Raw genomic sequence first — 23062 nt, 5'->3', positions numbered from 1 at the left:
ACACATTATACTTCCATTTCAAATTCTCTTCTTTCGTTGTACACCTGGATATTATAATCCTGATATATCTTTGTAAGAATGGGATAGAATTTCACAAAATCTAATCAGGTCTAGGACTCGGGAATGAGAGCTTTAACTAGCATGATATACTAGCATGAAGCTTGTGTATTTAAGTAAGCTTGTTTCCCCGCTTTGTACTGATCCGTATTAGCTCCCGCAAAATTTGCGCTATCAATGATTGTGTTGCATACCTGAACATGGATGTTTTTGTTTTGATGGTTAGTCTTGTTCTAGGGGTACTTTTAGTCTGCGATTAGTCACTCTAGCTTTGAGCTTCTAGAGAAGTTTAATTTATGCTTACTCTATCGTGTACTGAAGATTCATCATCTAATACTGTACTCGTTTCCTGGAACAATATTCACGATCAAGGCACAAAGCAGGCATGATGTAGATATATGATGTGTGATAATTTGAAATCATATGTACAAAGTAGAGTTCCATATGCACAATTCCCCAAACGAGCGAGACTTCCCGATGTTAACTTCCATCTCATACCACACAAGATCAATAAATGATTGCTTCCAATTTTCTCCACCACCTGATTTTGATAAACGAGCGCTTCTAGTTTTCTCCTTCATCATCATTTTCACCACCATCATAATTCATCACCCGACTTCTACGATTTGACTCCTGGTGCCTAATCCACATACTCTTAACCGTAAGTAGAGTTAATAGCTCCGACCTTGATGTTACTATAGACTACATAAGCATTAGGAGAACTTGCTTCTACCGAAGCTGGAACTCCTGATGATGTAGAACAAGTACCTCTTGAACCACCTGCTGATGTTTGCGTAGTAGGATAAGTAGAGTCGAGCCAAAGCATGTTGGCATAATAATCATCCCAAAGAGACAACACGAGAACCATGCCAGCCTTGAAAGCAGCAGACATGGAAGCAAGACCACCATGTTCGGCAAAGGATGTTGGATCACCAAAAGCAGTTTTTTGAGCATCGCAGAAAGGAGTTGTGATGGAATTGCCGGTTACGCCTGAGATGGTGGAGTAGGAGTTAGGAATAACTTTGCCGTTTTGGACGTAGAAACGTTTGATTTCATTGAGAGTACCAGATGCTGTGCCGTCGGTGGTGAGGAACTGGTTGAAATGTTAGTTTATTCTTTAAGTATACGTGGCTAAAAGATGCTTACCTGGGTGACGACAGTAAATACAGACTTAGTGTTGACAGTCATACCTGGACCATAGAAAGTCTTGTTACCCATGCGGTAAGAGTTGAAATCACATCCATCTGGATCGCAAGTACCAGCATATCTTGATGATGAGTAGGTGCCACCGCATGCATCACCGGTACAGACAGTTGGTGTCACAGTATCACAAGAGTGAGGAGTGACAGCAGTGGAAATCGAGTTTGCTTCCCAGATATCCATTTCAGCACAGCATGAACCGTGATTACCAACACCAGTGTTGGCGTTGTTGCTTGAGGGTACCCAACCATCAACATTGGCCTAGTACACAATTCAGTTAGCTTCATCCTCTTGCAATATTTATCTGAACTTATCTGAACTTACCTGGCCATTAATGAACTTCATATCACGTGGACATTGTGAATCGCAGTACCCGGTGCCATACTGGGCACCAGCCGTATTGGTTGAGGAAACACCTCCATCAGCGGGTAGATTGGCGAAGTAAACAGCACCGTTCAATCCGCAAGGGAGATTAGAGACATCAACATCGAATGTGAACTCCTGATTCAAGAGATTGAACGTCTTATAGTGGGTGTTGTCGGCCAAGAGGTAAACTCGAGATCCAATGTTCTTTGATGATGATTGAGTAACGAAGTTCAATCTCAAAGAATTTCCGCTGGTTGTAATACCGTAGGTTCCAGAATAGTCTGCACCTTCAAGAGCGCAGTTCTTTGCACAAGTGGCATCATCTGGACACAATGTCGCGTCCCAAGTATTTCCTGTGTAACAATTTGTCGAAGTGCCTACTCCGTGAGTCCATCGCCAGTTTCCATCAAGAACAATGCTTCCAGTGTTTGTGGTGCAAGATCCTTTAGCCGTGCAAGATTGCCAAGTGAGAGAAGGATGAGTTTCTGTTTGATATGTACCAACTTGTTGACCATAAACGGCCGCGAAAAGAGAGACTAAAGCAATTCTTGACGTCATGGTGATTTACTGTCTGATTCTTGTGTTCATGCAAATTGTAGTTGAGATGAAGAGGAATTTGAACCAGGAAAGACCCTTCACTTTATACTCTGTTCCGTGTCCCCCGGATTGTGGTTAAGAGTTCTTTCACATGGTCAAAGTTCTTGACATATCTATCACACTCTGACCTCGTCGACGACCGGCTCGAGAGTCCGCTGGACTGACGGTACCAAAAACCTAACATCCGCAACAACAATCGGACAGACGGTCCGTAAAAGAAGACTACTTCAAAAATTAGCTATGGAATGCATGGAAGCTTGGGTTCAGCTGATATGGTTTCTTGCTAAAAAAAAGCTTTAGTTTTCACATTGGGGGCCCACAAACATCTCAGAGCAAACAACGACATGACAGTTAGCAAGATATACCCGGAATTGCCAACCGATTTAAATTAAAAGACGCGCAACATTTCAAGTCAGGAACATCGAGCATGGAGTTCGTTGGGCGTTTTGTTTATATTTCTCCGCTACCCCCCCTATTTATACACATGCACGAATCGCAGTTGCAGAAAATATCTTAGCCGAGAAACTAAAGTTCTGTTTCGGCATTCGAGATAAATTTTGTCGAGCTACGACAATTGGCGTGAAATCCAGCAAGAAAATAAGGAACAAAAAGCTCTTTAGCTGTCTCCAACTAAATCATCTTATTATTTCCTGGGAGCTTAACTCTAACAACACAAACAATTGTTGACATTGTGAAGTGTGGTATTAAGGCTTCACCAATCTAATCGGTCGGCATATTACCTGTGATTTTCAATTAAGAACTAGGGCTCGGATGTGTAGATCCGGAGGACTCTTGTATTGACCCGAAGGCACTTAAAGCTCTTGTGTTAATTTATTCCGTCAAGAGGTCTGCCGAGTACCGGGGTTCCCCAGTTTTCCAACGCAATAATGCATAGTCATCAGATTGCCAAGTAAAGCTTGATTGATTGGCAAAGGATAAATTATCCGTGATAATCGAAGAGCTAACCCCCCCTGAAAATTCCGGCCATAGGAGCAAAAATAACCAAAACGTTGACAACACGAAAAGTCTAAAGGAACAAGAAAAAGCGAGATTGGAAAAAATCGGGTAAGTGGGTCCAACATGGACAGATACTAATCCAGGAGTAAATTCGTTACCACAGCCATCTTGAGGCAGTACAATATTTTCCTCCGGGTCAGATTTCACTGTGACGAGGAACACAAAACAAAACATCACATCACAGGACCTTGGACCAGTATACGTCCCTGCTATACCACATACTTAGCCATGGGGACCCCACCGCCACTTCTCCATTTTACACCACTTAGGCTCAGGCAGAAACTCTCAATGTCTGAACCTAGAATCTATTTCCATTTTCCTCAAGTGCGGGGAACTCTTCAGATCGACAATGCATTCCACATTTGCTTCTGTGCCAGCTACCACCATGTGAAATTCCTGATTAGGCTCGGACAATGACCTTCCGATTTGAATTTCTGAGGCTGCCAAATCTCAGGAATATTCAGATAATTCATGACCTCTCAATAATTCGAAGTCTAGCGTCTCATACAAACCATAGATACTGATTCAATCAATACATGCCGACAGTCACCCCATTCTTTCATGTCCTACCATTTCTTCATCAACAGAATGATACCTAGGTACCACTTAACCACTGTATCCTCGATCCACCTCTTCGCATAAATTGTCCCCGTCTTATTTCCTCATGACATGAGCAACAAAAATGCAGAATCTTCACGCATAATCAGAGAGAGTGAACATGTTAAGACCTAGCTCGAATGTTCTCCGAGATATAATCATGTAGCCATGGTTTCATAATGCTAGCCTAGGACTTGGTCTTCCTCAACTTGACTCAATTATTCCGCCTAATATTTCCACCAACAAACTTGACAATTCTGTACGTGGGTCCATCTTTCCCCTCATATTTTGCGTTAACAGACCCTCCACTGACTATGTGAACAGAATGCTTCATTGAAGAGACAGGGAGAAGACCTAGAGCTACTCGTAAGCAAATATTATACCTAGCCCCGCCTTCAAAGCCGATAACTTCGACTCAAATATCGCGATTTAATCTTGGTGGCATCGCTATCTTCAAAAATGTCGTGGGAATCACATGTTGCAATCGAGATGAATCTTTTGCCTCCAACCAGAGACGTGCTTGGAAGACGTGCCGCATATGTTTGATGTGAATTGAAGATTGGAGTTCTGGTCACAAATATAATTACATCAGCCTCCGCAAGCTTACCCGTGTATTCATGACTGGGTTGTAATGAAAATTTCTTGTGAATCTGTTGATTAATGATAGATTCATAACTGTGCTTGAGATTTTTTGCTTTATAAGAAGTAAGTAAGGGTGATCAAACTTTTTTATCTCCGCCACTTTCATCAGCGTCACCTTCTAAGCGTGCCTCTGTTAGGGATAGAAAAATACTTTCATAGCTAATGAGAAAACTGGAAGACATCCTGATCCGGCGCGGACAAAAGTTGTACTTCTGGCATAAATTGAGGACGCAATTTTTGATTATGCTTTGTTAAGCATTTGAAGACCTATGTAGCGACTAGCCGCATTTGATATACCCGGGGATGAATAATTAGCATTGAGCCGTAATACTTGATGTGCCAAAGACTCAATAGTTAATTGAGAGATCTCACCAGATTTTACTGCAGCAATAATAGCTTCAATGACGCCTACTCGAGCTCTCAAAGTATGGCAAACCGTGACGTAATCAAGCCCTGTCTAAATGTACGAGCTTTGAGTATTGGTATTCTTGATCAGATCTATAGCACTGACCTTCAAAACCGCAACTGCTCCTTTCTCTGTCCCGTAAGTTGCTCTTATTATTCCCATCTCTAAACAATCACTTACTGTTAATCCCATACTCAATCTCTTCGCGTAGATTCCTGATTAGATCTGGACTCAAATTGGCACGTAAGTCGTCCATGACTAAATTAAAGGTGTCTTCTGACCAGGCTAGAGATATCTTAGCCACCATAATAGCATCTACGGCAGCTTTCATGGCTTGCCGGAACGGAACCAGCTCGTAAGCTTCTAATTAATTCTTGTTCTTAAGGACAGCTGGAAGTCCATATTGAGAGTCATCTGCCGTATTGTCATGAACAGGGGGATGCTTAGCGCAAGATACTATGCCGTTTTGCTGCAAACCTTTCACTTGCGCCTATACAAATCTTCTAACTGTCTCTGGGTCACCCGAGAATGATCTCACTTCAATGATTGAAGTCTTTGGTTCCAGATATTTATTCGCAACGGGCACATAGTCCATGCTGATGTTCTTTTAGTATTCATTATTATAAGTTCAGCAACATCATATGCATTTGACTGATCACCGGTCGCACCAAAAGCCATCGAATCAGGAAGCTGTGTTGTAAGAGACGGATTGATGCGAGCCACTCGCCAATCTCCCTGATCGATTGCGATAAAGATTGTCTAAGAATATCCATAACTACCTATGAACCAGATCTTTCTATGGAGCCGTTGGTCGGAAAAGTCTCATCGTTGTAGAGATGTTTCTATGGAAAACGTATGACGTTTCCAATTTTGTAAGCTTTGGTCAGAGTTTCGAAATCTTCATCGACAAAATGACTATTAATGGTAACTATGAAAAGCTAAGTTACCATTAGAATCAGCGAGGAATTTGATTGCGCCATCACCTGTGGGATACGTGGTCGATCCGCCCGTCCATCGATCCCATGATATTCGAAAGATTGAGAGCAGTGAAATTGGCAAGCATTGGCATGAATTCGAGAGAGTTCACAAGGATGAACCATACTTGTCCAATCTTCTCCTTCAGCTCTTGATCTGAAGATTGGCTAGTTGCTGATCCCTTATATTTTGGCACTGTTATTTTTAAGTGTGTCTAGTGAAGCTTGCAAAGAGAGAACTGTCGGTGTCCTTCCGTGTTATTTAATCACGAGGCTCAAAGCTCCCAGTGTAACTTCGCATTTAAAAAGCTGCCCAAGGCTTCCTTGCCTGCAAAAGTTGTGAAAGATCACGCACAGAAGAGGTTTTGACTTGACACACAAAGATTAAATTAATAGGGAGGTTGAGGAGAAGGGTCACGTGATGTGACCGGAGATCGGCCGAGACAACTTGGCTGAAGCCCGACGACCGAAGTGTGTCGTCTGAATACAATCACGCCTGCAGCATATCTGTCTCCTCAGCCAGCCTTTGCTATTTAATAGGTTAACTCTATTATCTGTAAAAGAGCGGAGCCGGGTGCGACATGATAACATTATCTTACGAAATGCAACGCGACATTGCGTTTTGTACGACGAGAGACTAGCTAAGGCTTCTTCGAGAGATGAGAAGCACTTATAAACAATATGGCTTCCTCCTCTAGAGAGCGGAGTCTTTCGAGACAGCCACTGCTGAGAAGAAGAGCAAGTATGGGCTCCCCCGAGGTCAATGAAATCGAAGATAACGCTATCGAAATGAGCGGCAATGGAACACATATCGATGGAACGAAGTCTGATCGCATCAAGAAAAACATCAACAAATATGAACAACTATTTGGTATCGACGAAGAATCATCTAGTCAGCCTACAACCTCGAGAAAGGAGTTATGGTCATATTATCTTTATTACAATGTGAGCGCCGATCCACTGTAGGGCCTGTTTGTTATTTAACTGTCAATTCTTAGGGAAACAATGGAGTAGGGCCGCAAAGCTATTCTCAAGCTCTTTTTCAGAATGCTCTGAGTAAAGCTGGGTGGGATCCCGCCATTACACCTGCCCAAATAGGTAATTGTACCACAGGAGGTTGTGTAATCCCGTGGGGTACGACTACAAGATCTGTATCTAGTGTGGTTTTGCTTGCCAATGGAATTTGCTTCACCATTATGTCTGTCATATTTGTGGCTTTTGGATCGGTTGCAGACTATGGGCATTTTGGAAGATGGATACTGCTATTTCTTACTGTTGTCGTAAGTGGCAAATTACCCCCGTGAAGGTTACACTAACAGATTAAGTGCTGGGTTTTCCAATACGGGATGATGGCCATTACGAAGCCAGAACAGTGGCCCACGGCCATGGCTTTGTATATTGTATCATACATTTCATACGGCGTTAGTTTTCTCATCAATCTAGCTGAAGTGTTTATATTAACGTTACATGGTAACAGGCATCATTGGTATTCTATTATGCATTATTTCCCAGATTAGCCCGCTACATGCCCCATGTTCAAAAGGCTCGAGATGAAGAACTTAAAGAAGAAAGCATAAATCAAGATGAGTATGATAGGATAGAAAGTATGGAACGAAACCATATTAGTAATATATCTACCGCCCATGCCAGTATCGGATACGTTCTTGTACTAGTACTCAGCCTCTCTGTCCTGATTCCGATGCAGGGAAATTCTTTCGCTAACAATCTTGCATTGTGCCTCACAAACTCATGTAAGTCTCTCTTCTCTTCTCTTCAAAAGATCATCTTATCTGACTTACCCAGATTGGGTCGTTCTTGGCCTTCCTTGGTTTATTTTCCAACAATCACGTCCTGGACCACCTATTCCAAAAGGTAGTTCAATATGGACCATCGGCTGGAAACAAGTCTATCTCGCCCTCGTCGAGATTCGTCATCTTCCTCAGACATTCACTTATCTACTCGCATTCTTCATGCTTGCTGATGGGTTAAATACGACCACTACTCTCGTCTCTATTATTCAGAACGAAGTCATCTCTTTCTCTTTTCTCCAATTAACGTATCTTGGACTTGCACAAGCTGTCACCTCCACGATATCCACTTTCTCATTTTGGTACATTCAACAGTATTTTGGCATTCGAACCAAACCCATGTTCATCATCACCAACATCTTTAGTGTTTTGATTCCGCTATATGGCGTGATCGGATTATGGACTGACAAGATAGGCTATCACCATGTTTACGACTTTTGGGTTTATAACATTGTTTTTGGATTATTTCAAGCGCCATATTTCTCATACTCTCAAACAATGATGAGTGAGGTTACTCCTAGAGGATATGAGGGAATGTTTTTTGGGTTATTTGGTATTACAAATAAAGCTGTATGTGATTCATATTCTTTCCAGTCCCTGACGATGCTTATAACTTTCAACTAATCGACCAGTCTTCAATCCTCGGCCCAAACGTCATCCAAGCCATTGTCAATCATACCAATAATAACTGGATGGGATTTCCATTCCTGTTCGCATTATGTGCTTTTGCGAGTATCATCATATGGTTTGTAGACGTTGAAAAGGGAAGAGAAGATTGCAGAATCTATGTCGCAGAGCGGAAGGCTGTCAATGCGGTTAGTAGCAAACCCCAGCTCACGATTCTTCATATCTCTAAAAATTATTCTAACACCTCAATTGTCAGAGTATACAGAGACATGCCACTGATGATACAAATGAACAGCAGGCTCGAACGGTAAAGTGATATCTTTACGTTCAGATGTCACTGCCGATGTTCGGTGGAAGAGGGATATTGTGGAAGGGGTTTCTTGGTATAGTGTTTAGAGATTTCTTACCTACACAGAGATAGATTCGAGTCATGTGCGCCGTTTTTCATAGTCCTTTCTGAAGCAGCAAACCACCCATTTATACTTTCACAATTATTTGCCAGTTTGTCTTCTCTTCTCTTCATAAATGATTTTGAACATGTGAGGCCTTGCACATTGTTACACACGATTTCCTATCTCGGGTTGAGTTTCACGGAGAATGTGATACCAGGAACATGGGTAGCTGTGCTTATAAGACAATTCACTGAGTGCATTATCTGTGGCGGGACATATTCAGAGTTCAACGCTAAACAAGAGCTAGCAACACAGAGCATCAAAATTGACATTGATGCTGAAAGGTCAAAAATGACCAGTTATTATGATGACTTCAAAGCTCAGTAGAAAATACCCTTAAAATATGAACATTAGTCTACCATCGAGAAATAGCCATCCCAGACGTTGAAACAAGAGCCCATTGACGAATATTTTCTGATGCTACATACCTACATTCAAACGGCACAAGCGACAAGCACACTGGAAAATGCGAACAGAAAATTTCATCCCGTAACAATCAATATTTCCCTTAAAGCCAATCAATCAATACAGTAGTAAGTAATCTATTAATGACACAACGCTACCACATCTCACTCCGACAGTCACATGATATCCCCTTACATTCCGACCCGCTCTTTCCATCCTATCCTACCTCGACGTCTCTTCCTTTCGTCCGAAACCCCAACACCCACACCTTCCATCCATCCCATCCCACCAAAATAGAAAACACGGCGCAACCCTACCCGAAATCCAAATCAACTACGTAATCAAACCTCCGAAAAATTTCCCTCTCCAACCAAAAATCATCGAGAAACCATCTGGTGATCTCAATTTTCACCCACAAAATATGCAACATCTCGGTAAAAAAATGGGGAATTCTCGGTATGTGGCGATACAACTGACCATTCAGATCATGACTCGATAAGTGACGAGAAGAAAAATCATGAGATTTTTTTATAGATTTTTTTTTGCATGCTAGCTATGCAATCATCCTCGAATTTTTCGGATATGAAAATTGCGATTTTCGGGGCTTGGTTTTTTTTTCCCTTTTCTTCTTCTCGGGTTGGGAGAGAAAAGACAGGGGGATTTCGGGTATGGCTCGGTTCATACATGTACGAGTACTTATGTAGGGTTGGATATAGAGATATAGATATGTATATATACTAGCTGCGTTCTCCTTTTAAGTTGCGAGATATAATTCCCAATTCAATCTCCTCAACTCCGAGAAGAGCGAGGACAGTTGTTGCCAATCACCTCGTCAGCCCACGTTACACAACATCACCAGACCTCAAAATCAAACCTTGAAAAACACTAAACCATCTCATCTACTTTTTCTTAATTCCTCAGAACCATCCTCCTGCACCAAAATCAAAACCAAAACCAGAATCAAAAAAAAAAAAAAAAAACCATGTCTTTCACCCTCAATTCCATCTGGCGCTCCCTCAAAAAGCCCTTCTCCGCCCTCCACTTCGAGCTCAGCTACCCCGAAAGCGCCAGAACCGGCAACGGCCCCGCGGATTTCTTCTCTCCGCCTACCAGAACCGAGAGTCAGACGATAGAGTGGGAACGGAGGATGATTAGACGATAAATTCCAGGAGATGGATTATTAAATGAGTCAAGGAGGGTTTCCAGTCAGAGATGAATGTAATTGAGATATGAGGTGTTAGACGGGTCCAAGGGAATGGAGATTGCGCCGGAAGTAATTAGATGGGACGGGATATAGATTTGATTATGGTGTTTCAGATATTAAGTTGGACACGAAGCATAGCAGGAAGGACTCTCAAACAGGAGAAACAGCACACAACAAGACATGGATAGGCGCATTTGAAAATACCACTTCCCTTTGCTTAACCGCAGAATAATATCCCCGCTTAATATTAATATCTATCCCATCCTATCATTCCATGCTATTTCCACATCCCATAATCATCCCAACATACGATCCTTACTCCACTCTATGCAAACTTAACATTTTACTTTCCTTTTCTTTCTCATCCATTGCCCTCTCCAACCCATTTTTCCATTATCCACCAAAATCCATCCTCAAAGCAATCGTTGGTTCTCTTCCCCCCTCCTCATCCTCGTCAATCTTCCCCCTTCCACCCTCTCTACCTTTAACCAGAACTCCCTCCATAAATCCCTTCTGCTCTGCCGTCATTCCTCCAACTACGGCTCTAAAAGCTGTTGGATCAGCCGCCGCCATCTCAAGCAATCTTGCATTAGTTTCCTTCCAAACTTTCTCTCCGTCGCCATTCGCACGTTTCAACAACGTAGGTATGACTACAGACATAGCTACTGCTCTTTGTTTTCCATCAAGTGAAACTACGAATGCTGTTAAAGCATGTAATGTGAGAGCTCTGGCGTTTTCGGGGTCTTCAGCTGCGGTATTTGTGCTGAAAGTTATCAGGAGGGGTAAAAGATAACGCGCGATGCTTTGGTCTGCTGGTGTTTTGGGGTTTGTGAGAAGGAGACTGCGAATACAGTTTGCTGCTACTTTTGCGGTCTGTGAAATTATGTTAGCAAAGCTCACACCTTGAGAAAAAGTTTCTTACCATTCGATCACTCAAGCAATCTACAACTTCATCCAGGAAACGAGTGACAAGGGGCTCGCTAGCGGATAGATGGTTTGCCCCACTAGTAAGCAATAAGGTTGAAGCAAGAAGAGAATTTTTGACACATGGTAGAGATACTTCTGTCTCTCGCTTTTGTGCGTTCATGTATATCGATAAGAATCGTTTGAGACAACCTTGTAATTGTATGATGCTGGTGTTGTGTTTAGGATTTTGGGTTTTGTACGATGCGGAGACACTTGTGATGAATCGTTTGAGTATTGGGAGTGATTGAGGAACTACCACGGCTTGACAACTTCCTGTTCCAAGGATGGTAGCAAATATGTGAATAATGCAAGCGTGCAGATCTGTTTTAATTATCGACGGGAACACTTCGGCAGCATCGACCAATGCATTGAGAGACACTCTGACCAGAGAAACGGCTTCATCTGTTAGTGGATGACGAGCTGGTTGCTGTGCTTCAATCAAATTTGGTAGCAGACCAGCAAGTACCAAAACAATAATTCTAGTCAGTTCAAAAAGCTGTTCGATATCCTCCGACAAATCCTCACCCTCAGCCACGTCCGCCTTGGTGGCCGACGGATGAGAAATGCACAGACTTCTTGCGATCTGCACAATAACAGTTTGAACATCAAGTCCTTCGGTGAGAACAAGTCGATCTAGTAGATCCATAGTTTCCGAGAATATTGCCTCTCTATATATCGCATGTCCAGACACACTAGGATGCAAGATTTTCTTCAAAGCCTGCAAAATCTCGAGTGTTTGTCCCTTGGATGCCAGGGCCTCACTTCCAGGTTTAGCAACGAGTGCTTCAAACGCAATTCCGAAAAGAACGAAGAAGAATGCGACTGGTTCGTCTCGGTAGTTGATGTCATTCCCTTTCGAATTTCCATTTGTCGAAGGAGCATCAGCTTCCTTGCCATCAAGAGCATTGAATACGAATTCACTATCCTGTTCAATAAGACTAGCGATAGCGTCAACGAGCTTGAGCCATGAATCTTGATAAAACCTCAGTAACGTCTCTCTGTTCAATGCAGAATAGATACTATCTAAACTGCCAGACAACGATGGAGGACCCAAGCTCATTGAAATATCTGGCTCAAATCTTAAACGTGCAAATTCTCTCAATGAAGCAAGCCATAATGGAGTTAAAGTGCCAATATATGGCTTGAGTACATCCACAAGATACTTTTGTTCTGTGCTGGCTACTTGTAACTCAGCCCAGGCAGAGAAAACCGCCATCTTGACCATAACCTGAGCATTAGAGCTGAGGCCTTTAAGATCTCCAATAGATGCAACTTCAGACTCTGTCGAGAAGTTCTCCAGTGCAGTCACCAACGTTTTGAGAATACGACCCATTCGATCGACATCAGTAACAATACCAGTTGCAATGAAAGCAGCACAAACGTTGACAGCCTCAGAAGCTAATTCGGGCGAGGAGTCGGCGGCAAAGGCTGGCGTAAGAGCAGAACTAATCTGAGCTTGATATTGCTCTAGAAGTGGCGCTTCGGCGAAATCAGGATCTGGTGTATGACCAAACATCTTCAACACTGCATCGATTATCTTCAAACCCCAGACTCGGAGCTCCACAACGTTAGATGTGGAGGCAGAAAACGCCATTCGAATAACATCGGCAACTCTCTTTTGTAAAGCAACTTCCGCGGATGAACTACCATTGGCTGCTAGATCCTTGCTGACCAATGCAAATATTTCTCCCAGACAGCTCATGGCAAATGTTCGGACCTGCCATCTAAGTGGCTCTTGACCCGCAGCAGGGGCATTCGTATCTTTGGTCATACCAGAAGCAGCTGCAAAACCTGCTACTTCTTCATCCTGCAAATCAGGCATGGCACTAACCTTTGCAGATATTGCCGTGGAATCTTCTGCTTTTGGCCGCGTCATTGATAGGACAGTTTGGCATCTTTGTAGCCATCGTGGAGTCTCTGTCAAGCAAGATTGTTGTAACCAATTTCGAATAACATTCCTGATACCGTCATGCGCGGGGTCTGAATCTAAGGCCAGCCAAAGTTGATCTTCAAAGCCAGTCTCGGACGCTTTCACAACATCCTCCGAATTGCGCTTCATGAGATTGTACAAACCGTCAATGGCGATATCTCTTAGCAAAGAAATATCAGATTTGAGATCTTTCTGGAGGAGGACAACATAATCTACGAATTCCATGTGACCTGGAGCATATAGAGCTAGATGTTCTTGACATTTCAAGCTACCAGCCAAGACCAGGATGTTTTCTTCTGCCCCAAACTGTCCTACCATAGTAAGTATCAAGTCTCGAGCTTTGGTCATGTCTTGAAGATCAGGGCCAAGAACATTGACCAAAGAATCTATGCAACGTGCAATAACAGCAGTTGTAGATAAGTCCAATTCTAGATTTGAAGTAGCCAGGGAAGAAATTTCCTCGTTATGTGTATCCGAAACATACAATTGGCACAGCATGCCAAGTGTACTCGATACATAACCCGAAAATGTTAAACCAGCTGATTCCGCAACACGTGATAGTGACTCGAGTGCCCAGATATGAACAGTTGGATGTGGATCATTGCACAATGACATCAAGATTCCCAATATCGTCTTCAGGTGAAAGCCTGCTGCCATACCTCCGACTTGGGAATGAATGCACCCAAGAGCCATTGCACAACCAGCTCTAGCGCTCGGCTCACGGTTGCTCACAATAGTATCAATGAGGTGTTTTATTTCCGAGTTGGTATATGTATTACCAGAAATATTGCACTGTCGAGCTAGGGACTCATAGCCAATGTTGCGTACATATTGATCTTGATGGACAACAAATGACCTAAGAATTTCTTGCATGAGTTTCTCCACAGCAGGATTGGTGAGGTCGCCAGGGGGAGATGATGTCTCCTTCACAGCCACCTTCAGCGCGGAAAACAACGCAGTCGCAATATTGACATTAATAGCAGCCTTACGTCCAGGGTCCCGTTGGAGTGCACCAGTGGATAAGAACGTAGCGATCTGTTCTAGTATACTCTCCTGGATTTTGGGGGGAGTGATTGGGAAAGCAATTGCGAATAACCTAATAGCGATGTTGACAACTTCTGTAGCGGGCGGATCTGGTAGACTATCTTCCTTTTGGATATCGCCCAAATAAAGCGAAATGGAGTCGTGCTCGAGGGAGCTGCAAATAGGGGATAACAAGACGTTTGATATGTCAATATCGGATCCGGTTTCTTTTATCCAGTCATCTTGAGATCCATTTTCTTGTTCAGAGGCCAGCTTTTGTACATTGAAGCCTCGAACCAGGCCTGTGACCCCAAAGCCAGAATTATCTCCAACGTCCCAGACGGTTTCGAAATTACCTGCTGAGCTCGCAATTGATGTGGATAAGGAACTCGGACTATAATTTTCAGGATCGGCAAAGAATGACACAGCAAGCGTGAGAAGGTTCGATTGCAGTAGTGCTTCACTTCCGCCAACTGGGCTGAGCGTAACCAGTCTCGCATAGCATTGAAGAACGCGACGCTGAACCATCAAATCAAGATCTTGCAATTGCAACGATGGAGTCAATCGTTGTGTGACATCATCCGACAACTTCTTCGAGGGGAGACTCTTCAAAAACGCTGAAGTATTTGTGAGCATGGCAGCAATTCGCTTAGAAACGTCTGCAGTTAGGAGGCGGCTGTTAAATTGTAGGAACGCCAGAATAGAGCCAAGAGCACATTCTCTAACGTGGGTGAGAAAGGAGGATTCGAGAAAACTTCGCTGAGAGGTATTATCCTTCGCAAGAGGCTTTGGCAATGCATTCTTCCATAGTAAAAGTAATTGAGACAAATGAATCTTCACAAAATTCGGTCCCAACGACATCAACCCGCCTATAAGGATCCAAGCGACCTGAATTTGAGTGCTTGAGACACGCAATTCCGATTTACTACTGGACTTGAGAAGATTGGTCGCGAGAGAAAGCACGCGACTATTAACATCGACGGAGCCGTAAAGCGGTTGTAAGTTTGCTGTGCTAATCATGGCAGACAACCCATTGGCATACCCAACACATCGTCTTGGTGAGTTTCGTCCTGTATTCAACAAGTTCAATTCTCGGTTGACGCTGTTCATGCAAATGGTAAGACATGGCAGAAGTTGCTGGGGACAAGCCAGAGTAAACGTTCGTAAACAATATGATGTATATATTTGTACCGTGTAACTTGGATGTTGAAGGACTTGCAATAGTCCGTCCCGACAACCTTCAGCAATTACATTTGCAGCGGACCCCAAAGTTTTAATTAACGATGCCAATGCGCTTAGAGCGGCAATAAGTGTATGTTTCGAAGGCTCAGCTCTCTCTTTGATGACTTGGGGGTAATTTTTCAGAATGTCATTGACCAAGGACTTTGCGGCGTCCAATTGTCCCGATTCGCCCAGTATGGAATGGCCGACAACATCTTCGAGGATGATTTGCACAAATTTACGTGTGGTTAACAAACGATATCTATTACAGGTAATGTTTGCATGGCTTAGAAGCTCCACAGTAAGATGATCCACAATCTGCATATACATCGTCTCAACCGTTCTTTCGCTCATACTTTTGAATATACGACTATAGCAGACAGCTATTCCGGCGCGAGCTCTGTTAGTCGTAGATATTTTGATATACTGATTTGACAACACTTTCAATATCTCTTGCAGTGTAAGAACGAGTACTTGACTTTTCTTGTTGCCGGTGGGAGTCCCAGGCCTCGAGGGCATTTCATCGTCGTCGAGCCCCTGTCCAGCTATTACGGATGAACGTTTATTGGTATTCGTCCTTTTGATCTTCTTAATTATTGGTATATCATTATCCCGGGGTGGCTCCTCAGAATGACTCTTCACTAATGCCTCTGCCAAACATTCTGCCGCGGCCTGTCGAACCAATGCGCTGGGCGAATCTATAGTCTTGAAGATCGTCGACTTTAAACTTTCGAAATCGCTGGAATTATCATAGTACTGCGTATTCTTACACAGACTCCTCAAGCATTTACATGCAGCTATCTGCACCAAGGCTGACTTCTCACTCGAAGCATAAGTTCTTGCTTGTTTCCATATGTCCTTTGCGATTGTGTCGTCCATACTTGTCGCAACCATTCCTACAATCTTGCTCGCAGCTTTGAATATCGCCGCTCGTAGACCCGCATTGTTTTGCGCAGACTTCAACAGCTTAAGTATAGCACTGCATGCTAGAGAATGTAACCCAATTGCGCTGTCTCCAGCGGCTGCGAACACATCCCCTAAACAGTAAACAGCTGCATGTTTCGTCCTGAAATCCCCGTCTGTCTTTGTCTTCCCATTACTGATAATTGTAACCAGATCATTGATCGTTTCGAACAGCAATTTCCTATCCCCTTCCCCTAGCACATGTGCGAAACATCGTCCCAAATTATTTCGAATGACTCTCGTAGGAGGGGGAGCTGCGAGATTGAGGATTTGAAAGAGTTCTTTCTTGAGGTAAAGCTGTTGGGCGGTGCAGTCGTCTGGTTCCAAGCCTTCCACATGTTTCGTAAGCGTCGAGACAAAATTAAGGAGATACAAGTCTTGTTGTTCCGATGGGAGGGATTGGAGCTTCTTGATGTCTAGCTCGGGGGTGGGCGATGGCTCTAATCTGCCAGGAAGTTCACTTGAGCCATTATGAGAAGTTGGACGACCTGTCGATGACATTATTTATTATCCGTTGTATCTGTTGTGTTCAATGTCCGTGTGAAATCTGGACATTTGTGGAGTGGTTCTGGCCTCATTGCTGGCTCCTTTACTTGTACCAATTTCCAGAGGTGTTCGCGATGATGATCGAGTTTCAGCCAATCGGAAGCCACAACAATATTTATTTTCAGAGCTCAGTTCCTAAGTCTCAACTCAATATTAAATTTCCATTCTCGGTATGACAAACATGCCAGCATTTTCTAGAGGTCTTAGACCTTTCCTTCGAACCGATTATATCTGCTCGAAATGTCTACAATTTTCCACTACGTCAGCGGTATCTTCAGGTCACAATCGATGGTCGAAAATCAAGCATGACAAGGGTGCTGTAGATGCAAAAAAAACGAAAGCTCGTTCTATCATTGCGCATGATATTGCGCTGGCTGTAAAATGTGTGTTTTCTGGTTCGCCGTTCATGCTGCTAATGATACTAACCTACAATTCAAGTACATGGAGCCGATCCATACATAAATCCAAGACTGGCGTCTGTCTTAGCTGCTGCGAAGAAAGGTACATAATGGGGTACACTCCCTTCGACATCGACATGTACATACATATACTTACAATGCCATAGCTGGTTTCCCAAAAGCTTCTATGGAAGCTGCCATAGCCCGTGGACAAGGAAAATCTACAACTGGAGCTGCGCTACAGAAAGCAACTCTAGAATGCATAATGCCGCCACAAGTTGCCATGATAATCGAAGCCGAAACGGACAGCGTTAATCGTACTATGATGGACCTAAGACATCTGGTAAAGACTCATGGAGGAACTGTTACACCTACTGCATATCTATTCCAGAAGAAAGGATGCGTTACATTCGAGAAAGACGAGAAAAATCTAGGCGTAGATGATGTAATGGACGAAGCAATCGAAGCAGGAGCAGAGGATTTGGAAGTCGACGATGAGGGAAATATTGTCGTTTGGACGGAACCAAATATGGTAACAGTAGCTGGGGACGCTCTACAGAAGAAATTCGACATTAAAATCGGAAGTTCAGATATCCTATGGGATCCGAATGAAGATACTAATGTGCCAGTCGACGCTGGGGAGGCTACGGATAGACTCATTTCTTTCATTGAGTCTACGAGAGACAACTCAGATGTCCAAGGAATATATGCGAATGTGGTACAGGGAAATATTGATGACGGAAAATGGGAAGATTTGATCAGTGGATTGGATTGATTGAGAGGGGTATTATATTTGGTTTAAACGCATATAAACATAGAATGTAGACTAGATGTACAATAGGATGTACAATAGGAGGGATTTGTACTATAGCAGAAAGCATCCCTCTCCCCTCAGCCATGCTTCAAGAAAGATTGAATAATTCGTCTCCATCCTTTGAAACTCCGCAATAGTCGAGCAAAATATGCATGTCCTCTGCCAGTCCTCTACCAGCCCTGCAACATATTGCTTATTTGTACTCATAGAACGCCAGCCTGCCTTATAGCCCATTTTATACCAATATCGTTCCGTGAAATTCTCTGCCTTCAACTCCCTTCATATGCCACCATTCTATTGTTGCATTCTTCATAGCCATCTTCTTCCCTATTTCTGCTCTTCGTTTGATCCATTGGCACCCCGCACCCTCTGCTCTCTCAAGTACAGTCTCTTCTGTCTTAACCTCTCAAGCTCTGATTTGATCTCGTCCCTCTCAAACGGTATACGATTAGTCTGATCAACTCTTGGCCAGAAATCCGGAACCGAAAATCGTTGATCGAGATTTGTACCGTAATAGTACATGATGGCGATTGGGAACATGATATACATGCCGAACTATTGAATTGTCAGATTAGAGTTCATGGAGGGGCATTTCAAGGTGGCAATGAGACGGGCAAAGTGAATAATTGGGATTGGCTATGGTAATGCTTACCTTGAACACTTCGAGATTGGGGCCTCCCATGATTGTAGTATGTGGTCTGTATTGCGATATAATGAGTTTATTTATGTGGATGACTTCCCTTGTTCCTACAATACAATCGAAGTTCGATATAAATTCCACAAAAAATCATGCGAGTATCGAGACTTTACAATCGACCAATCATATCATGTGAATCTTTGGTTACAAACCATAGTCAATGAGCGCCGGCCGAGAACATCTAAATGGCCATTATAGTTTTGATAATTAAATCTTCTTATTTATGTTTGACAATTGAAACTATCAATATCTCTATCGAATTATTTTACAATACTCAGTCAAATATTGTCCCGTACTTTGCCTTTTTGTAGTTGAGTCCTCTAGCGTGAGGCTTTCCGAATCTCTGGTCGCATTCTGGAAACCGAGGCAATCGGCTACCCCACAAATGAGCTTGATAGCTTGCTGTGCCCCATTGTTTGGACTATTCGAGATCTATTTGTAACTTTCTTGATATCATAACTGTTGGTTGATTGCAGTCGTAAAGTGTCATTCTTCAATTCCAAAATCTGAAAATCACCACGGAAGCATTCAAAATGGCTCAAAACGAACCAGTAACTCTCGAGTACAAGGGTAGAATCGCAGTTATCACTATTGATAATGAGAAGAAGCTTAATGCTTTGACTCAAGATGGGTATTATCTCATAGCGAAGTTCATGAGGGAAATTGCTACCCATGATGAAGTTTTCGTCACGGTTTTGACAGGAAAGGGTATGTTCTGCAATATCAATTGTGAGAGAGACCTTGCTGACTTAAAATCGTAGGACGATACTTCTCAGCGTAAGACTTCTCCTCTAATTAGTAGTTGCCATATATTGATCAATCCATAGAGGAGCCGATGTATCGATCAGTAGAGAAAAACCTGTTGGAACTGATCTAGCTCGTCATTGGCTGACTAGCTTCGTCGCGAATAACCTCAACATAACCAACGCCTTCTACACACACCCAAAAATCCTTGTAACGGCCCTAAATGGTCCTGCAGTTGGGCTCTCAGCTGCTTTGATCGCTTTCTCAGACTTCATATACTGCACGCCTCAGACCTTCCTTTTGACCCCCTTTTCTAGTTTGGGGCTCGTCGCAGAAGGAGGAGCTTCGAGAGCTTTCGTCCAACGTTTAGGAATCAGCAAAGCAAATGAGGCCCTTATTATGAGTAAGAGAATCACTGCCGAGGAATTGCTGCAAGTTGGGTTCGTGAACAAGATTTTTGATGTTCAAAAGGGAGAGACCGAGAAGTTCAAAGAGTTGGTATTCGAAGAGATAGATAATCGGTTGGGAACGCATTTGATCGGCGATAGTTTGATTAAGATCAAGGCATTGATCAGAAAACCAGAGAGGGATTTGCTTGACGCACAAGGTGTAGCGGAGGTGTTCGGTGGGCTGGAAAGATTTGCGGCTGGCATACCACAAGAGGAGTTTAGAAAGATCGCAAGTGGTGAGAAGAAACATAAGCTGTAAATATTTGAAGCTTAGAATGTATAGAGAAAGGAATTATGAGGGTATATGTCTAACCTTGAACATTCATACCAATTGATGTAGGGCTCCAGCCCAATGCAAATAATTAAAACCATTTATATCCCAACAATAAGTCCATCCGGAAGGCCAGCTTTCTGATTGCGCAACGCCCCGAATAATCGTTCAATACCTAGGTATGTAGTCGATGCCTTTTTAGTATGTCGTCTTTTTGCACTCATCTATCGGATGGAGCTGCAGATCCTTCACCATTCTTTTCCATTGCAGCTTTTTGTCTCTCTTCCTGCTTCTGCCAGTGGCCACCCTCCTTGTAGTCCTTAGAAATACCCAAGGCACTCCTGAACTTATTATCTTGCTTGATCTTTGCTTCTGCCAATTCATGGACTTGATGCATCTTTAAACCTTTCCTGCTTGGTCCATTACCTCTTTCCATCTCCTTCAATAGCTTCTTACGCAATGCCTCTTCCTGTATTTCAATTTCTTCTTCGTCGACTCTGTATACATCATTAGCTCCTGGGCGATTAATGAATGTGTCCAAAAACGTACCCCTCTTCCTCTAATTTATCGCGCAGCTCAAACACCTTGACCTCGACTTCTCGTTTTCTATCATGCTCAAGGATTCCTTTATCTGGTTGTCGTTGTCTGTGTCTAAGACTGTCGATATCCGTAGGATATGGCTTGCCTTGATCGCGGGGTTTAATATGCGCAAGATTTCTTTGGACATAACCTGAAGTTCCACTTCCTCTAGGTGTTGTAAGACCGACGTTGGAAGACATGATTGCAAAATGCTCAAGTTGTGATAGTAGTTGTTCTTTCCCAGATGATTGCTGGCTGGTGAGAAAGCTGGTGGTGGGTGGAGTGGAGAACAATTGACAAATCCTTGCTGCTGCAGGCGGTCTACAGCTAGCGTGGCAGAATCCCCCAAAAATATTGATTGCCCCTCGATAAGATGGAACATTGATGTGAAGGGATCACTCTGACTCACCACATATACGTTCTTCAGATATAATCATTTCTTCTAGGTCTCCATATCAATCCAAACCCTTTCACAAAAGTCAAATTCTTATATGAAAAATGCCGGCTCCCATAGGTTCAGAAGCTGGAATCACTGAGGCTGAACCCCTCACTAGACTTCCATTCGAACCTATCACTAAATCCCACATCTTGAACTGCTCATATGACAATTGGCATGCAAAGTATGATTTCTGCTCCCATATGTTCCTCCGAAGACTGCTAACAAATATCAAGATATCGATCCTCAACTCTCAAATCTCGAATCATCCCTCTCACTTCAGAGTTCCTTTCATATCTACGGGAAGATGGTATAGTTCTTCCATCTGAGATTGCTACATTTCCTCCACCAGAAACATACAACAACAATTCAACCAGTGATGGCTGGGATGAAGATACAGATACGGGTCCTGACCCCTCGGAAAAATTCTCGGAGATTCACAAGCAAATACAAGAGACAATCGCAGAACTTGGGGGATCAGTGGTTCCCAAACTCAACTGGTCTGCTCCGAAGGATGCTACATGGATTAGTTTAAAACAGAATAGCATGGAATGCAATACACCAAACGACATTTACCTTCTCCTCAAATCTTCCGACTTCATTACCCACGATCTAGAACACGCTTTCGACGGTTGTGCAGAGGATCCGTCCATTACGAAGGAAAATACACAATATGTTTTAGTCTTACGGAAATGGTTTAAAGTTAATCCATCATGCGAATTTCGATGCTTCGTACGAGATCGTAGAATCATTGGCATATGCCAAAGAGATCTGAACTATTTTGACTTCTTATTTCCTCTTATTCCAACTCTAAGAGAAGTCATTCAAGAATACTTTGATAACACTCTCAAAGATACCTTTCCAGATCGTAACTTCTCATTTGATATTTACCTACCGGATCCTTTTGATAAAGTACGGCTAGTGGATATAAATCCATGGGCTCCTCGGACGGATCCACTCCTGTTCTCGTGGCTAGAACTACTCACCCTTTCTGTACCTTCGCCATTACTTGGTGTGGCAGATTCAGCATCAGTTCCGCCATTGCCTACTCAAAGTAGTGATGAAGATGAGGGAAGTGATGATGTTGAGGAACTCGGATGGATGCCCGAGTTCAGATTAATAAAGAAAGATGACCCAGAAGCGTATAGCTTTTCAAGTCCACAATACAGTGCACATAAGATGCCACAAGAAGTGGTAGAAGCCGGTGCAAGTGGAGAGGGTGGTATGAGAGAATTTGCGGATAATTGGCAGAGGATGTTGAACGGTGAGCTAGAAATGATGGGTGCTGGAGAAGATAGTGATGATGATGACGATGACGATGACGATAAGACGACAAGGTAGAGGCAATTCTTACTTGGGAATGATTACAATAACACTTTTGCCATCAAGATCTGTCATATCTGCTTAATTTGACGGGGCGAGAATCTAAAATTGTTCTTCATGCACCGAGGCGTTTACGTGTGGGGCGAATGTGTAGAATCCAGATTCATCGGGAATTCGGGCTTCCCCACAACGATGATTTAATCGCAAGAATCTTTGGTGGGTCAAAGAGCAATATCTTTGTAATTCAAGATGGATTTGAAATTTTCCATCTTTGTTTTTTCTCCTTCATTATATCATATTCCTTTTTCCATAATTCGTATTTCTCTTTCCTCTCTTTCCTTATTCCCTCG

General features: G+C 43.0%; 10 protein-coding genes across 10 annotated transcripts; 5 read left to right on the top strand and 5 right to left on the bottom strand.

Annotated features, from left to right (window-relative positions):
* Window positions 1-577: 577 nt before the first annotated feature.
* On the bottom strand, window positions 578-2200 carry EAE98_006580 (uncharacterized protein). Its single transcript, XM_038954203.1, has 3 exons — window positions 1582-2200; window positions 1204-1518; window positions 578-1150 (listed from the first exon to the last, which is right to left on the bottom strand). Exons 1-3 carry the CDS (start codon window positions 2179-2181, stop codon window positions 713-715), a joined length of 1353 nt encoding a protein of 450 aa, XP_038809448.1. The 5' UTR covers window positions 2182-2200; the 3' UTR covers window positions 578-712.
* Window positions 2201-5502: 3302 nt separating this feature from the next.
* EAE98_006579 (uncharacterized protein) lies at window positions 5503-5951 on the bottom strand (the record flags this gene model as incomplete). Its single annotated transcript, XM_038954202.1, has 3 exons — window positions 5503-5657; window positions 5736-5797; window positions 5866-5951. The coding sequence occupies 3 exons, from the start codon at window positions 5949-5951 to the stop codon at window positions 5503-5505; spliced, it is 303 nt and encodes a 100-aa protein (XP_038809447.1).
* A 402-nt stretch (window positions 5952-6353) lies between these two features.
* Window positions 6354-9073, top strand: EAE98_006578 (uncharacterized protein). Its single transcript, XM_038954201.1, has 7 exons — window positions 6354-6801; window positions 6855-7136; window positions 7182-7277; window positions 7334-7607; window positions 7660-8234; window positions 8297-8479; window positions 8548-9073. The coding sequence occupies exons 1-7, from the start codon at window positions 6538-6540 to the stop codon at window positions 8605-8607; spliced, it is 1734 nt and encodes a 577-aa protein (XP_038809446.1). The 5' UTR covers window positions 6354-6537; the 3' UTR covers window positions 8608-9073.
* Window positions 9074-10130: 1057 nt separating this feature from the next.
* Window positions 10131-10310, top strand: EAE98_006577 (uncharacterized protein; the record flags this gene model as incomplete). Its single annotated transcript, XM_038954200.1, has 1 exon — window positions 10131-10310. The coding sequence occupies one exon, from the start codon at window positions 10131-10133 to the stop codon at window positions 10308-10310; it is 180 nt and encodes a 59-aa protein (XP_038809445.1).
* A 343-nt stretch (window positions 10311-10653) lies between these two features.
* On the bottom strand, window positions 10654-17095 carry EAE98_006576 (uncharacterized protein). Its single transcript, XM_038954199.1, has 2 exons — window positions 11275-17095; window positions 10654-11225 (listed from the first exon to the last, which is right to left on the bottom strand). Exons 1-2 carry the CDS (start codon window positions 16954-16956, stop codon window positions 10746-10748), a joined length of 6162 nt encoding a protein of 2053 aa, XP_038809444.1. The 5' UTR covers window positions 16957-17095; the 3' UTR covers window positions 10654-10745.
* An 87-nt stretch (window positions 17096-17182) lies between these two features.
* Window positions 17183-18174, top strand: EAE98_006575 (uncharacterized protein; the record flags this gene model as incomplete). Its single annotated transcript, XM_038954198.1, has 3 exons — window positions 17183-17384; window positions 17440-17502; window positions 17567-18174. 3 exons carry the CDS (start codon window positions 17183-17185, stop codon window positions 18172-18174), a joined length of 873 nt encoding a protein of 290 aa, XP_038809443.1.
* A 366-nt stretch (window positions 18175-18540) lies between these two features.
* On the bottom strand, window positions 18541-18895 carry EAE98_006574 (uncharacterized protein; the record flags this gene model as incomplete). Its single annotated transcript, XM_038954197.1, has 2 exons — window positions 18541-18768; window positions 18866-18895. The coding sequence occupies 2 exons, from the start codon at window positions 18893-18895 to the stop codon at window positions 18541-18543; spliced, it is 258 nt and encodes an 85-aa protein (XP_038809442.1).
* A 548-nt stretch (window positions 18896-19443) lies between these two features.
* EAE98_006573 (uncharacterized protein) lies at window positions 19444-20362 on the top strand (the record flags this gene model as incomplete). Its single annotated transcript, XM_038954196.1, has 3 exons — window positions 19444-19618; window positions 19672-19687; window positions 19738-20362. 3 exons carry the CDS (start codon window positions 19444-19446, stop codon window positions 20360-20362), a joined length of 816 nt encoding a protein of 271 aa, XP_038809441.1.
* Window positions 20363-20594: 232 nt separating this feature from the next.
* EAE98_006572 (uncharacterized protein) lies at window positions 20595-21153 on the bottom strand (the record flags this gene model as incomplete). The annotated part of the gene is made up of 2 exons (XM_038954195.1): window positions 20595-20871; window positions 20924-21153. 2 exons carry the CDS (start codon window positions 21151-21153, stop codon window positions 20595-20597), a joined length of 507 nt encoding a protein of 168 aa, XP_038809440.1.
* Window positions 21154-21361: 208 nt separating this feature from the next.
* On the top strand, window positions 21362-23022 carry EAE98_006571 (uncharacterized protein). The gene is made up of 2 exons (XM_038954194.1): window positions 21362-21573; window positions 21626-23022. Exons 1-2 carry the CDS (start codon window positions 21452-21454, stop codon window positions 22728-22730), a joined length of 1227 nt encoding a protein of 408 aa, XP_038809439.1. The 5' UTR covers window positions 21362-21451; the 3' UTR covers window positions 22731-23022.
* Window positions 23023-23062: the final 40 nt, after the last annotated feature.

The sequence above is a fragment of the Botrytis deweyae genome (assembly GCF_014898535.1).
Source record: "Botrytis deweyae strain B1 chromosome Unknown BDEW_014, whole genome shotgun sequence".
Lineage (NCBI taxonomy): Eukaryota > Fungi > Ascomycota > Leotiomycetes > Helotiales > Sclerotiniaceae > Botrytis > Botrytis deweyae.
This window is presented reverse-complemented; position numbering and strand designations above follow the sequence as displayed.